The sequence below is a fragment of the Strongylocentrotus purpuratus genome, unplaced genomic scaffold (assembly GCF_000002235.5).
Source record: "Strongylocentrotus purpuratus isolate Spur 01 unplaced genomic scaffold, Spur_5.0 spur5_scaffold_14, whole genome shotgun sequence".
In the NCBI taxonomy this organism is placed as follows: Eukaryota; Metazoa; Echinodermata; class Echinoidea; order Camarodonta; family Strongylocentrotidae; genus Strongylocentrotus; species Strongylocentrotus purpuratus.
The window spans coordinates 33465427-33482976 of NW_022145599.1; the positions used below are offsets into that span (position 1 = coordinate 33465427).

A 17550-nucleotide genomic window follows, 5' to 3' on the forward strand; every position below is an offset into this window, starting at 1 on the left:
TGAAAAACTACATCTATTATTTCCTTTATTTCTTTGGAAAAACAACAATTATACGTTTATAACCCAACGTCTTTATTCATTTCGTTTTCACTACAACCGTAACAATGCTAGTTTCATTATGACCTTTGATCTAGGATAACTAACCAGGCTTCGACTGTTTCATTCATACATATATCTGATTTAGCATGCTCCCTCCAATCAATACACAGTTCATGCTTCATTTAACACGACCGCAAAGATTTCAATATATCAGCCTAAAGCAATTTCAATACCTTTGTGCGTCCCCTATTGAATTTTCCGAAGTTGACACTGACATAGGAATGCGAACACTTTTTCTATGCAGGCTATCGAATAGGGTATTAAAATTACATATACAGTGTACATAAAGCGTATTGAAATTACATATGATGAAATTACATACTATATATCATCCAGCCCTTAAGTACATTTATTCAAAGTCTTTTTAATTGTGTTTATTGAACTATATTAAAATAACAAAAGTTAGATGTCTTATTATTGTAAAAGTAACTCAAGGTTTAAGTTGTTAAAATGCTAAGAGCAAAAAGAAAACGTATATCATTACCAGTGTTACAGGTAAGGCCGGTGTATCCGGGGAAACAAGTACAGGTGTAGAGGTTCTTCCCGTTGTTACATATTCCATTTGCACCACATGGACTACTCACACATTCGTCGATATCTAAAACAAAAATGAAAAAAGAGTGAAAACATTATTGTCTCGAGGGGGGAAAACCAAGATTTTCACCAATCATGAACGTAATATATCTATATGTGATTCCAATTAGTGGTATTATTATCATTCACCTTTTTGAGGTGGTTGCAGCGATCAAGTCACGCTACCAGAGGTAACATAGTCTTTAATGCAATTTCATCAACATTTAAATTGGGTTAGATAGCTATTTTAACTAGCTCTATTTGCACATTTCCTTTTCCAAGGTTATCATACTAAACATACTACCGGGTACTCATTTAAAACCCTATGGACAGTTCTCTAAGACAGTTCATCTTGGCTTCTCTGTGCCCCAGGGATCGGTACTTGGGCCACAACTCTTCAACATTTACACTCTTCCCCTTCATGATATCATCAAGAGGCATAATCTCAAGCACCATATGTATGCTGATGATACGCAGATATACTGTTCTCCCACATAAGGGGAAGTTGATGCCTGGATTACTCGTGTTGAAGCCTGTATAAGTGACATTAGGAATTGGATGAAGGAGAATTACTTGAAGCTCAATGACGACAAATCTCAGTTTGTTATGCTGGGTTCCAAGCAGCAACTCGTCAAGTCGGTAACCCCCAATCTGAATATTGGTTCGTCATCAATTACTCCAGTAAAGAAAGTTCGAAATCTTGGAGTTATTTTTGACTCCAATATGACCATGGAGTCGCAAGTATCATCAAGTGTTAAACTTGCGATCCACAGTCTCCGCAATCTTCGTGCTATTCGCAAGTATCTCACCACAAAGGCGGCTGAGCAGCTTGTGCATGCATTTGTTACATCCCGCATCGATTGTTGTAACTCTTTACTCTATGGCATCCCTATGTCTCAAGTTAAGAGGCTCCAGCTTGTTCAGAATGCTGCTGCCCGTCTAGTGACATATACACGCAAGTTGGCCCACATCACTCCAGTCTTTAAATCCCTGCATTGGCTTCCTGTTGAACATCGTCTCACCTACAAAATCCTTCTGATCACATACCGTGCCTTGAAGTTCTCCTCGCCACAGTACATCTCTTCTCTACTCAACTTTCGCAAGCCTGGTCGTTCTGGTCTGCGTTCTGCCAATACATCAACTCTGATCACCCCTAAGACCAGACGATCATGGGGAGATCGAGCATTTGCCTCAGCAGCTCCCCGATTGTGGAACAGTCTCTCTAACACACTTAAGGACTGTAAATCAGTAGATAGTTTCAAGGCCAGCCTGAAAACTTATCCAATGGCCAACTTTAACTAATATCATCTTCTTCTTTTTTATAACCATGTGTAATGTAATGTAAGCAAAATTATATCTAAGTATATTATGTAGCTCATTGTAAGCGCCTTGAGCACCCTCTGGGTGGATATGTTGCGCGTTATAAATGTCTGTATTATTATTATTATTATTATGGGGAGAGTAGCGAATGTAGATTAAAGGAAACCAAAACCTTCATACTAAGTTACTTTTATTGTAAAGTTTAAGATATTTGAAAAATATCAGTGAACATTTGAACAAAATCGGGCAAGGAATAAGGAAGTAAGAGCTTTTTGAAATGATTAGTCACTAGAGGGCGGTATTCAATTTGATGACATCATCTGTTAACAACTCTCCATGCCTTTTGTACATCAAGTTTCATATTTTTCCTTCTTTCTTGTGATTGAGATAATGTACTACCCCGAAAGCAAGATATAGTATGCAAAATGATATTCTACTTCACATGTTATGAAGTCGGATCAAGAACACAAATAAATACGAAGAAAACAACAAAATTGTGAAATTTTATGTACAAAAGGCATGGAGAGTTGTTAACAGATGATGTCATCAAATTGAATACCGCCCTCTAGTGACTAGTCATTTCAAAAAGCTCTTACTTCCTTATTCCTTGCCCGATTTTGTTCAAATTTTCACTGATATTTTTCAAATATCTTAAACTTTACAATAAAAGTAACTTAGTATGAAGGTTTTGGTTTCCTTTAATGTCTTGCCAAAAGACATTAGTGCCGCGGTGGGACTCGATCCGCAAACCATGTGATCCATCGTCCGGCGACGGATCCAATAGACCACTTCACCTCTAGATAAGGCATTCGTCCTTACCTGTAGCACAAGTAATGCCTGTGAATCCAGCCGCGCACACACAGGTGAACATGTTTTGTTCATTCCGGCAGGTGGCACCGTTCAGGCAGGGACTGGACAAACATTCGTCAATATCTAGAAAATAAAAATCATAATCACGGTATCTCAAAAAGACAAATCATGCATCTAAAGAAAAACAAAATGAATACGAATCAAAGGTACATCTATGTGAATTTTTAAAAGTACCAGCTAGAGATTGTCAAACATGAGACAAGCATGGTGTCCGATTTAACCATTGGAGATTGAATGCCCAAGATCGGTACTGTCCTTATTACCAGCCGTGCGGGTAATACAAATTGAGCATAAAATGAACCGCGTTTGGACACAAGATATATGTGCCCAAATGTATTTTTACCAAATAGTTTTCGAAAGTGTATGTAGGCGTTGGAAAGTCGTAAAGCTTCCCTCTGAATTTTCTTTTAAAAACAATAGCAGTTACAACTTCTTAAAGAATCAGAGACATACCATTATTAAAAAAGCATAAGATAATCCTAAGTGAAATCATTAAAGTAGCTTCGAATTCATGTTTGTTTTAACTTCCCCCCTCTCCCTCCCCTCTCTCGTTACTGCTTTCTTTAAAGAAACGGTGCATTACGATATCATTTTTGTTCAGACTTTAATTGAGAAGAAAAGGAAGAGAAAGAGGAAAGCAAAGAAAAAGAAGAAACAGAATGAGATGAAGAAGAAGAAAATAAAGAAAAAGAAGAGGAATGAAGAGAAGAAAAAGAAAAGAAAGAAAAGAAGAGGAAGAAGAAGAAGGCAAATAACTAGTTGGAGAAGAAGGAGAACAAAACAATAAGATGAATAAAAAGAAAAGACAAGACATAAAAGAAGATAGGGAAAAAAGAAGACGAAGAAGAAAAAAAGAAAAAGAAGAGGAAGAAGAAGGAAATATTCTTACCCTCGTTACACACTACACCAGTCCACCCTGCGGCGCATGAGCACCTGAAACCGTTAACTTCATCAATACAGTTGCCCCCATTCCTGCAAGGCGAGGGTCCACACTCGTCGATATCTGTGGATTGGGATAAGAATCTCTGTTATACTACTATTACTATTACTACTACTACTACTACTACTACTACTACTACTACTACACTGCTGCTGCTACTTCTAATATTATAACTACTACTACTTCTACTACTACTTCTACTACTACTACTACTACTACTACTACTACTACTACTACTACTACTACCACCACTACTACTACTTCCACTACTACTACTACCACTACTACTACTACTACTACTACAACTACTACTACTTCTACTACTACTACTACTACTACTACTACTATTCTACTATTATACTATTGATAATGCTACTACTAATATTAATTCTGTTTACACAGGTAAGCTTCTATTTCAGTTACACATTATTTAGCTACAATCGGATGATATTATACAGGGTGGTCCAAGTTCTTAAAAATTATTTATTTATGTTCAGGCAAAAAAGCAATTTCATAGACATTGAACAAATTTTGAACTCCTTCTTTGCGGCAAAAATAAATGCTTCCTTAAACAAAACCCTCTCTTTCAAACTTATCAATCTTGGTATTACTGGTATTCTTTTTTGTGAACACAGATTTTCATTACCGGTACCGGGGATTTTGACTCTACACTACAGGAAGTATGTATTTGTTTTAATGATTGGGGTTAGAGGGGGGGGGGGTGCACCCTGTATAGCTAGCGTTACATTGTACTCACTGGTTTGACAAATAACGCCAGTCCAACCAGCTGGGCAGGTACAAGTGTAAGAGTTGATAGCATCCGTACAAGCTCCGTTGTTTCGGCACGGAGTACTGGCACACTCGTTGTTATCTACACAGAAGAGAAAGAAAGAAGAACAAAAAATGCAAAATAATTTACTATAGTGAGAATCAAATTTACTGAGAAAGAAAATACCTCAAACTTCTTACTGCATGTCTTTGGTAATTAGATACCGAGGGGTACTATTACCAGCACAAGTGGTTTTCACTTAACGATAATGCTCATGCAGCAGAGAAAGCGAATAACTGTGTATATTCACTTCGTCATCTCCAGCGCGCGCGGAAACGGAAATTTGAATGGTCTAATAAGCTATAGAGGGAAAATTACTGGAGGGCGATATTCCTTGGTAGGTCCAGAAAGATATTAATTCTTATTTTAAATCATAAGGTAAGTCTGACACAATTATGTGCTATGCTACGATGTCGTAGGATATGGAACAGGGGTTGAATTCCCGAAAGTTCGTTACTCCGAAATGTTATAGAATATATTGGCATCATTGTGGCGTTTGTAGGGCTTTTAAGAATAACGTATCCTATTTTAGTCGGGAATTATGAACCCTAATTTATTTTTGGACTTACGAACCTCTCAAATAATTACCCTTTTTAATTTTTGAAGTTATGAGCCTTTGGATAAACGAACCTCAGGAATAATGCACAAAAATTAGCAAAATAATAAATTTCACTATCTGGATTATTACAGCAATGTTCAGAATACCACCCCTGGTGTAGGAAATTAGTGTTTCGAAATTGCAAACCTGTCGGTAAAATAATTAAACAAATGAAATAAATTTGTAAATACTAACTAAAAGTTAATAAACCAGATGCCTCTCACAACAGACTTACCTATTTCACAAAGGGTTCCACTGTAGCCGGGTTGGCAGTTACATGTGAATGATTGATGTCCATCTACACAATTCCCTCCATTCAAGCACGGCTGCGGGTTACAATCATCGACGGCTGCAGGCAGAATGGGTTTTTAAAAAAAGGGCCATACGTTCATTTAATAGGATTTGTATTTCGAGATTTCGAGCTCCTCCAGAAATACTCGTCTTGTGGATAATGACAAGTAGAATATCAAAGACTCGTACAAATGTCAAGACGTTGGTCTAATCGTTCAGATATATTCATTAGTTCTACCCACTGGACAACCACCCTGTGGGACGACTACCCCTGGGACAGTTACCCTCTAGGATGATTACCCCGGCTAACTACCCCCCCCCCCCCCCACCGATTGATAATTACTCTAAGCGGCTATTGTCTGGGGTAGTTGGATGGTAGTTACAATAGGTGGTAGATGTATATGAGGTATGTGTCCTAGAGGGCAGTTGCCCTAGGGGTAGTTGTCTGGGGGAAGTTGTCCGGGGGTAGTTGAACTAGAGGGTGGTTGTCCTAGGGGGTATTCGTCCTACAGGGTGGTTGCCCTAGGGGGTAGTTATCCTAGGGGGTATTTGTCCCAGAGGGTGGTTTTCCTAGGGGTGATTATCCGGGGGTGGTTGCCCAGGGGGTAGGTGTCCGGATACGATAATTATTTACCTCTATGTCTGGGAATTTTTTCTATGATTGTGATTTACAGCAGGTTCAATCGGTTTGTTACACCTTGGATTATTTCGAATCGTCGGATACCTTGGAAAATAGTGATTACATGTTTGCCAATATCTGTAATAATTGGAACATGGTAATTTGGTAACATTTTTGCTCAACTTGGGGTCCATCTTACGGAATAGCGGATTTACTTCTAGAGTACAATTATACATGTTCCCTTTTTTTTAAAACCCAATATGGGTAAAATTGTACCAACATTATTTTAGACTGACGGTACACAATAACTAGTTGTTCTGAGAATTAAGTGAACATTACTACATGAAGCAATTTACCCATTAGTACTCAATTTCAGTTTTACTTGTTATTGTCTTTTTAATATTTTTGTTCTATGGAGGTTTTCTTTTTTGTTGCTTTTTACTCCCTTAGAGCAGGATTTTTAATAATATAAATCACTTTTTCTTCAAACTTCAATCTGGAAACAAAACCATTTCCATCTTATTGCATTGGTAATTCCCCTGACCTCCTTCTTACAATCATGTGTCCGCCATCTCAGGTAATGTACAAACGAAGTTCCGATGGTACTTACATATTCTGCAGAAGCCTCCAGTCCAACCAGGATAGCAGTTACATGTAAATCCGTTGAGCTGGTCAACACAGTCACCTTGCAAGCTGCAACTATCGGTCTGACAGTCGTCAACATCTGTAAACAATGACACATTAACAACAACAAAATGATTGACTCATTCAAGACATTTTTTGGAAGATTAGTGACTTCAGTTGAATTTACTTTAGACCCGAATAATGTCGTGCGCAAATGCGTCAAATATCAGTAGATACTATACTTTACTTTACTACTGATCTAAATGGTTTATCGTATATTTAAATCTAGATCGGACTAACACATACAAGGTAAAATGCCTAAACAATGTGATGGATGGCAGCAAAACATATAGTTTCTGTTAAGAGAATTTTTGTCTATAATCCCGGCTACTTGTGTCTTTATTCGGTTTATAATCTACATTCAAAACCATAACAAAGCAATTTCGACCATGAATCAACTCATTCGACAGTTGTATCGCTTTTTAGAAATATGTATGCGTCGGTCCCCTGGTTGCTTGCTTACACGCATAAACGTGCTTTCTTAGAAGTCAGAGAAAACAAATCATCAAACAAGCAATCATCAAAAACAGTTCTTTGAATTAAAACGCAGAATCTATAACTGAAAAACTTACTCTCTCCGCAAGTCAGTCCCTGGAATCCTGTAGCGCAATTACAGATGTACCCGTTGATTTGATCCACGCAGGTGGCTCCATTCAAGCAAGGTCCACTCGCACATTCATCAATATCTGTTCAATAAACATGATACATTGGCAAAATTAAACATCAACATTATCACCACCACCAGTATTTTTTCTAATTTTGTTGAATCAATTAATTTTGACAACTACATCCACGCGATCTCCTCCCACTTTTTGTAAGCTGCCGGATATCGCGAGGTACCCGATTGTGTAAGCCAGGCGAAAAATCACTTTGTAGGCTTGTCGTACGGATCAGACCCTTCTAAATACAGATTTTGGCCAACATGGTTTCACTTGGTCTGAACATAGCGTATATTCTTTTGTTGTGTGCTTGCCCACCAAAGCAGTATACCCCATGCTATGCCCAACTCGAACTGGGTTGGCCAAACTCTACTAATCAATGTCACGTGTACATATTCGTTGATCACAACATCTTCGGCCATAGGAATGATCGCGATCGTGAAATAAAATAAAATAAAAAAGTACAGATTCTAGATTAAATGTGAGGTGGCAATGATGCACTACTTACTATTCCCACAGTTGACACCATCAAAACCATCTAAGCAGTTACATTGATACATGTTCACCTGGTTCTCACAAAACCCGCCATTTACACATGGACTCGACTGACATTCGTTGATATCTGAAATAAACAACAAGAAACCCTTTTGAAATTGCTCGATTTACTTGATTGTACGACGCATGTTCCTGCAACAGTTATTATTACGCGGTCAATTTCCTAATATAACCGAATTCTATACTTTAAACTTGGACCAAACACGATATGTTACCATTAGGATGACCTAACCATACTCAAAACCCTATACTTTTGACGAAATCATTATAACCGGATCAAATGCTGTATCACTGCTTACTTTAGATATAACATGAATGTAAATGAGCTGGTTAGCTACAAAGAATAACATATATCAGAGTTAGAAAGTAATGTCAGCAAGTCCATCATATTTATTATTAGGTGATACGTACGTAGACGTATCACCTTTTGATTTCGTCAAGATTTTTATTATTTATTTATTTATTTTTATTTATTATTATTCTTCCTCGAATTTGTTCGCAGGATATCTCAAGACTGAATAAAGCCATTACTATGAAACTAGCCATGATGATAGATCTTAGTCTAACTTAGAACTGCGTGACTTTTTAGAGAGTCAAAATTATCGTGACGTCATCCAGGCGCCATTTTGTGAAAATCAACTAATGATCATATCTTCATAACGGAAAAGTATTTCTCATTCATAATTATCACGATTAAGATAAATATCCGTCCGGTCAAGTTGAGGTCAATAAAAGTGCGCAAATGCGCGCGTGCGCGCTCGTCCGCGCGTTTACGCGCGCGCAAAAATTTAAAATGCTCCAAATCATCCCAAATTTTTTTTGCATACGTTTCAGGCCATATGGAGCATTTGATAAAAAAATTACGCACACGCGCATGCGCGCGCGTTTTCGCGCGTACTGGCATTTTGCAACAAAGAATCGCCGATTTTTTTCTATCATCATATTCGGTACATTTTTCCAAGCATTTTGATAATTTGTTCACCTTTTATTAACGCAATGAGCGTCCGTCAAAGTTGACAGCACGCGCGGATTTGCGTTATCTTTATCCACAATACATGGGCAAAAACATGCCTATATAAAATTCATTGTAACTCTTTAGAATAGATAGAAACTCCTAATATTTTTTCATATTTAGATAGATTATGAGTCGGAGATATGATTTCATGTCTCATTTGACCCTCAATTAACTCATGACGTCATCATAATGGCCTCCGAACTCAAAAATTTAATTTGCATATTATGACGTCAGCATATTTTTGGAAAATTGATTGTATCTCTGTAAATATGGATCAATTTTCTTTTTAATTTTGATATGTTCTAGCTGAGACAATTTTCTACAAATGTAGTATACAAAATTTTCCAGTTTGACAGAAGTATCAAGGTGTATTTTTGCGATTAAAGGAGGCATGTCAATTTTTCGCATTTTGCGTGTATTCTCTATGGGACATGACTATTTCTCAAAACTGCATTCTACATTTCCGTCTTTCGCGAGCAACATCTCCGTTTTTTTAACTTTGTTTTCGGTGAGCTTCGGATATGTTGTAGCTGAGACAATGAGCTATGTCCAATGTGTACTTCATTTTTCGATCATATGCCGGGATCATGCTCATATTTTACTTGCAAAGTGGGATTTTAGAATTCCATTTTCGTTTACGTGTAATCGCTATGGGAAATGTTTTGGTATATCGGTAACGCACTTGACTTCCGACCTTGAGATCCCGGGTTCGAGTCCGGGTGTCTCCAACAATTTTTTCTCCACTTTTTTTTCCTTTTGACCTTTCACTGTACCATCTCCTTTGATTATTTAAACACGTAGAATCGCAAATAATGTAATAAACAACCCTTTTTACTTTAGTGTTTCCCTATTTCCACTTAATCCATTACTTTTTGCGGGTAATCCCTGTGGAAGATAATTCTCAAATCTCAAATCTGGATTCTACATTCCTGTCTTTTGCGAGCAATATCGCCGTTATTTCTGCTTGGATTTTGTTGATTTTTGAGTATGCTATAGCTAAGACTATGTGCTATCTAAATCACCCCTCATTTTTTCAATAAGATGTCAGGATCCCGCTCATGATCATGATCTTCATCATGATTATCATGATCATCATTTTCATAATGATGATAATCATTAATCAATTACATTTTCATTTCTTTGAATAAGATAAAATCGTCAAAATGTGTTCTTCATGATATAAATTAGAATCAAAGGTGTAACTGGTTACTGCGCAGGGTCAATGGTCATATTTTTTCAATCTATCTTCCCTAGATCCATAATGATCAAGGGGACACAATTTAAACTTGACATATGGATAGATCTTAATGGATGAAGCATTTCATAAAATAATATGATATCGTGTAATGCATTCTTTATTATGTAAACCATTAGCATACGTATCACCTAATTCGTCAAAGTGACGAATTAAAGTCTAGTATTTATTTTGTGTCTGTATAGAAGAAATTATTATTATTCTTCCTCAATTTTGTTCGCAGGATATCTCAAGAATGGCTAAAGCCATTATCATGAAACTTGCCATGATGATAGATCTTAGTCTAACTTAGAACTGCGTGAATTTTCAAAGACTCAAAGTTATCGTGACGTCATCCAGGCGCCATTTTGTGAAAATCAACTCATGATCATATCTTCATAACAGAAAGCCATTTCTCATTCATATTTATCACGATCAAGGTCAATATCTGTCCCGTCAATTTCAGGTCAATAAATGCGTTCAAAAATGCGCGTACGCGTACGTGCGCGCGTTAATGCGCGCGTTAAATTTTATATTGCTCAAAATCGTCCTAATTTTTTTTTGCATACGTTTCAGGCCATTATAAGCATTCATAAAAAATCGCGCAAAACACGCATTTTTGCGCGTTTTCGTTCGTCACGGCCGAACGAAAAATAATTCCTCCGCAAAAACTTTTGACAGGATATTCCTCATAATTTTCCGAACAATTTGATACCAAGTTTATCTCTTTATCACTATTAATAACGGAATGAGCGTCCGTTCAAGATAACCGTCCGCACGCGCGATTTTTGTAATACAAAGCATATACGGGCAAAAACATGCCTATAAAAAGTCCATTGGGATGAATAAGGATTGCCAATTTTTTTTCATATTTAGATAGAGTATGAGTCGAAGGTATGATTTCATATCTCATTTGGCCATTAAGTACATCTTGACGTCATCATAATGGCCTTGGAAGTCAAAAATACAAAAATGCATATTATGACGTCATTATGTTTATGGAAAATTTAGTGTATTTCTCTTAATATTCATCGATTCTCTTCTAGATTTTAATATGTTGTAGTCGAGGCAATCGTCTTTGAGATCAGTCTACACCAATTTTCATTTAAATGATGTCATCATAGCACAAAATTCAATTAAAGGCCACATGTCAGAATTTTCGTCATTTGCGTGTTATGTCTATGGAAGGTAAATTTTGTTCACATCTTGAATCTTCATGACATTGATCTTTGAGCACTATCTAGCTTACGAGTACTCTATGTTCTCCCAAATTTTGATACGGTGTAGCTAATAAATTATCTTCAATATTGACGTACATCATTTATCATTTTGATGACATCATCTTAGTGAAAATTTCAATTAAAGGCGACATGTCAGAATTTTCTTAGTTAGCGTGTTAGGCGACTTTTTCTTAAATCCTGATTCTACAAATCTCTATCGAATACCTGAAGTGGGCGCTATACCACTCTTAATCATGGTCTTTATCGTATTTATGATCATTATCATTAGATCATCATCGGCACAATTTCATGATAACAAAATAGCACGTATCACCTAATTCGTCAAAGTGACGTATTAAAGTCTAGTTAGGTGATACGTACGTAGACGTATCACCTTTTGATTTCGTCAAGATTTTTATTATTTATTAGGTGATACGTAACGAAGTCTACGTATCACCTATTGATTTCGTCAAGATTTTTATTATTATTTATTTATTATTATTCTTCCTCGAATTTGTTCGCAGGATATCTCAAGACTGAATAAAGCCATTATCATGAAACTTGCCATGATGATAGATCTTAGTCTAACTTAGAACTGCGTGACTTTTCAAAGACTCAAAATTATCGTGACGTCATCCAGGCGCCATTTTGTGAAAATAAACTTATGATCATATCTTCATAACGGAAAGGAATTTTTCATTCATATTTATCAGGAAGAAGATCAATATCCATCCGGTCAATTTCAGATCAATAAACGTGCGCAAATGCGCGCGTGCGCGTTCGTACGCGCGTTTACGCGCGCGAAAAAAATTAAAATGCTCCAAATCATCCCAAATTTTTTTTGCATACGTTTCAGGCCATATGGAGCATTTGACAAAAAATCACGCAAACGCGCATGCGCGCGCGTTTTTTGCGCGTACTAGCATTTTGCAACATAGAATCGCCGAATGTTCTCTATCATCATATTTGGTACATCTTTCCAAGCATTTTGATAACTTGTTCACCTTTTAATAACGCAATGAGCGTCCGTCAAAGTTGACAGCGCGCGCGGACCTGCGTTATCTTTATCCACAATACATGAGCAAAAACATGTCTATACAAAATTCTTTGTAACTCTTCAGAATAGATAGAAACTCCCAATATTTTTTCATATTTAGATAGGTTATAAGTTGGAGATATGATTTCATGTCTCATTTGACCCTCAATTAACTCATAACGTCATCATAATGGCCTCCAAACTCAAAATTTCAATTTGCATATTATGACGTCAGCATAATTTTGGAAAATTGATTGTATCTCTGTAAATATTGATTGATTTTCTTTTAAATTTTGATATGTTCTACCTGAGACAATTTTCTACAAATAAATAATCCACAATTTTCCATTTTGACAAAGGCATCATGGCGTATTTTTGCAATTAAAGAAGGCATGTCAATTTTTCACATTTTACGTGTATTCTCTATGGGACATGACTTTTTCTCAAAACTGGATTCTACACTCCTGTCTTTCGCGAGCAAAATCTCTGTTGTTTTAGCTTCGTTTTCGCTGAACTTCGGATATGTTGTAGCTGAGACAATGAGCTATCATAAGTGCGCCCTTTATTTTTCGATTAGATGCCGGGATCATGCTCATATTTCACTTGCAAAGTAGGATTTCAGAATTCCATTTCCCGTTTACGTGTAATCGCTATGGGAAATGTTTTGGTATATCGGTAACGCACTTGACTTCCAATCTCGAGATCCCTGGTTCGAGTCCGGGTGTCTCCAACAATTTTTTTCTTCACTTTTTTTTCCTTTTGACCTTCACTGTACCATCTCCTTTGATTATTAAAACACGTAGAATCGCAAATAATGTCACAAACAACCCTTTTTACTTTATTATTACCCTATTTTCACTTAATCCATTACTTTTTGCGTGTAATCTCTATGGGAGATGACTTTTTCTCAAATCTGGAGTCTACATTCCTGTCTTTTGCGAGCAATATCGCCGTTATTTCTGCTTGGATTTTGTTGACTTTTGAGTAAGTTGTAGCTGAGACTATATGCTATCTAAATCAACCCTCATTTTTTCAATAAGATGTCATGATCGCGCTCATGATCATGATCATTATCATCATGATCATCATTATCATAATGATGATAATCATTTATCAATTACATTTTCATTTCTTTGAATAAGATAAAATCGTCAAAAGGTGTTCTTCATGATGTAAATTAGAGTCAAATGTGTAACTGGTTACTGCACAGGGTCAAAGGTCATATATTGTTTCAATCTATCTTCCCTAGATCCATGATGATCAAGGAGACACAATTTAATCTTGACATATGAATAGATCATAATAGGAGAAGCATATAAATGGGAGAAGCATTTTACAAAATAATATATCGTGTAATGCATTATTCGTTATGTAAACCATTATCATACGTATCACCTAATTCGTCTAAGTGACGAATTAAAGTCTAGTTTATTTATTATTATTCTTCCTCGAATTTGTTCGCAGGATATCTCAAGACTGAACAAAGCCATTGTTATGAATCTTTCAATGATGATAGATCTTAGTCTAACTTAGAACTGCGTGACTTTTCAAAGACTCAAAGTCATCGTGACGTCATCCAGGCGCCATTTTGTGAAAATCAACTAATGATCATATCTTTATAACGAATAATAATTTTTCATTCATATTTATCATGATTAAGATCAATATCCGTCCGGTCAAGTTAAGGTCAATAAACGTGCGTAAATGCGCGCGTGCGCGCTCGTCCGCGCGTTTACGCGCGCGCAAAAATTAAAAATGCTCTAAATCATCCCAAATTTTTTTTGCATACGTTTCAGGCCATATGGAGCATTTGATAAAAAAATTACACACACGCGCATGCGCGCGCGTTTTCGCGCGTACTGGCATTTTGCAACATAGAATCGCCGATTTTGTTCTGTCATCATATTCGGTACATTTTTCCAAGCATTTTTATAATTTGTTCACCTTTTATTAACGCAATGAGCGTCCGTCAAAGTTGACAGCACGCGCGGATTTGCGTTATCTTTATCCACAATACATGGGCAAAAACATGCCTATATAAAATTCATTGTAACTCTTTAGAATAGATAGAAACTCCTAATATTTTGTCATATTTGGATAGATTATGAGTCGGAGATATGATTTCATGTCTCATTTGATCCTCAATTAACTCATGACGTCATCATAATGGCCTCCAAACTCAAAATTTTAATTTGCATATTATGACGTCAGCATATTTTTGGAAAATTGATTGTATCTCTGTAAATATGAATCAATTTTCTTTTTAATTTTGATATGTTCTAGCTGAGACAATTTTCTACAAATGTAATGTTCACAATTTTTATTTGTGACAAAAGTAACATGGTGTATTTTGCGATTAAAGGAGGCATGTCAATTTTTCGCATTTTGCGTGTATTCTCTATGGGACATGACTTTTTCTCAAAACTCGATTCTACACTCCTGTCTTTCGCGAGCAAAATCTCCGTTGTTTTAGCTTCGTTTTCGCTGAGCTTCGGATATGTTGTAGCTGAGACAATGAGCTATCACAAGTGTGCCCTTTATTTTTCGATTTGATGCCGGGATCATGCTCATATTTCACTTGCAAAGTAGGATTTCTGAATTCCATTTCCTGTTTACGTGTAATCGCTATGGGAGATGTTTTGGTATATCGGTAACGCACTTGACTTCCAACCTCGAGATCCCTGGTTCGAGTCCGGGTGTCTCCAACACTTTTTTTCACTTTTTTTTCCTTTTGACCTTCACTGTACCATCTCCTTTGATTATTTAAACACGTAGATTCTCAAATAATGTCATAAATAACCCTTTTTACTTTATTATTACCCTTTTTTCACTTAATCCATTACTTTTTGCGTGTAATCCCTATGGGAAATGACTTTTTCTCAAATCTGGAGTCTACATTCCTGTCTTTTGCGAGCAATATCGCCGTTATTTGGGGTTGGATTTTGTTGATTTTTTAGTATGTTGTAGCTGAGTTTATATGCTATCTAAATCAACCCTCATTTTTTCAATAAGATGTCATGATCGCGCTCATGATCATGATCATCACGATCATCATTATCATAATGATGCTAATCATTTATCAATTACATTTTCATTTCTTTGAATAAGATAAAATCGTCAAAAGGTGTTCTTCATGATGTAAATTAGAGTCAAATGTGTAACTGGTTACTGCACAGGGTCAAAGGTCATATATTGTTTCAATCTATCTTCCCTAGATCCATGATGATCAAGGAGACACAATTTAATCTTGACATATGAATAGATCATAATGGGAGAAGCATATGAATGGGAGAAGCAAAATAATATATCGTGTAATGCATTATTCGTTATGTAAACCATTATCATACGTATCACCTAATTCGTCTAAGTGACGAATTAAAGTCTAGTATTTATTTTGTGTCTGTATAGAAGAAATTATTATTATTCTTCCTCAATTTTGTTCGCAAGATATCTCAAGAATGGCTAAAGCCATTATCATGAAACTTGCCATGATGATAGATCTTAACCTAACTTAGAACTGCGTGACTTTTCAAAAACTCAAACTCATCGTGACGTCATCCAGGCGCCATTTTGTGAAAATCAACTTATGATCATATCTTCATAACGGAAAAGTATTTCTCATTCATAATTATCACGATTAAGATCAATATCCGTCCGGTCAATTTCAGGTCAATTAACGTGCGCAAATGCTCGCGTACGCGTTCGTCCGCGCGTTTACGTGCGCGCAAAAATTAAAAATGCTCCAAATCATCCCAAATATTTTTTGCATACTTTTCAGGCCATTTGGAGCATTTGATAACAAATCATGCATACGCGCATGCGCGCGCGTTTTTTGCGCGTACTAGCATTTTGCAACATAGAATCGCCGAATTTTCTCTGTTTTCATATTTGGCACATTTTTCAAAGCATTTGATAACGTGTTCAACTTTTAATGACGCAATGAGCGTCCGTCAAAGTTGACAGCGCGCGCGGACCTGCGTTATCTTTATCCACAATACATGAGCAAAAACATGCCTATACAAAATTCTTTGTAACTCTTTAGAATAGATAGGAAATCCCAATTTTTTAATATTTAGATAGATTATGAGTCGGAAATATCATTTTATGTCTCATTTGACCCTTAGTTAACTAATGACGTCATCATAATGGCCTCCAACCTCAAAATTTAAATTTGCATATTGACGTCAGTATATTTTTGGAAAATTGATTGTATCTCTGTAAATATTGATCGTTTTTCTTTCAAATTTTCATATGTTCTAGCTGAGATAATTTTCTACAAATACAGTGACCACAATTATCCAGTTTGACAAAAGTATCATGGCGTATTTTTGCGATTAAAGGAGGCATGTCAATTTTTCACATTTTGCGTGTATTGTCTACGGGACATGACTATTTCTCAAAAATGGATTCTACATTTTCGTCTTTCGCGAGCAAAATCTCCGTTGTTTTAACTTTCTTTTCGTTGCGCTTCGGGTATGTTGTAGCCGAGACAATAAGCTATCTCCAGTGTGCACTTTATTTTTCGATCATATGCCGGGATCATGCTCATATTTAACTTGCAAAGTGGGATTAAAGAATTTCATTTTCCGTTTACGTGTAATCGCTATGGGAAATTTTTTTGTATATCGGTAACGCACTTGACTTCCGACCTTGAGATCCCGGGTTCGAGTCCGGGTTTCTCCAACAATTTTTTTCTTAACTTTTTTTTTCTTGTTGACCTTTCACTGTACCATCTACTTTGATTATTAAAACTCGTAGAATCGCACATAATGTAATAAACAACCCTATTGACTTTATTGTTACCCTATTTTCACTTAATCCATTACTTTTTGCGTGTAATCTCTATGGGAGATCATTTTTTTTTCTCAAATCTGGATTCTACATTCCTGTCTTTTGCGAGCAATATCGCCGTTATTTCTGCTTGGATTTTGTTGATTTTTGAGTATGTTGTACCTAAGATTATGTGCTATCTTAATCAACCCTCATTTTTTCAATAAGATGTCATGAT

General features: G+C 36.3%; 1 protein-coding gene across 1 annotated transcript in view; it reads right to left on the reverse strand.

The window, feature by feature from the left end:
- LOC105436391 (neurogenic locus notch homolog protein 1) overlaps positions 1-17550 on the reverse strand; it is a 75103-nt gene that overhangs the window by 24216 nt on the left and 33337 nt on the right. Inside the window, exons 14-21 of the mRNA XM_030984794.1 lie at positions 7991-8104; positions 7396-7509; positions 6750-6863; positions 5465-5578; positions 4560-4673; positions 3752-3865; positions 2812-2925; positions 584-697 (exon numbers count right to left, since the gene is read on the reverse strand). Coding sequence (XP_030840654.1) covers positions 584-697; positions 2812-2925; positions 3752-3865; positions 4560-4673; positions 5465-5578; positions 6750-6863; positions 7396-7509; positions 7991-8104 — 912 coding nt within the window. The remainder of the gene's footprint in view (positions 1-583; positions 698-2811; positions 2926-3751; positions 3866-4559; positions 4674-5464; positions 5579-6749; positions 6864-7395; positions 7510-7990; positions 8105-17550) is intronic.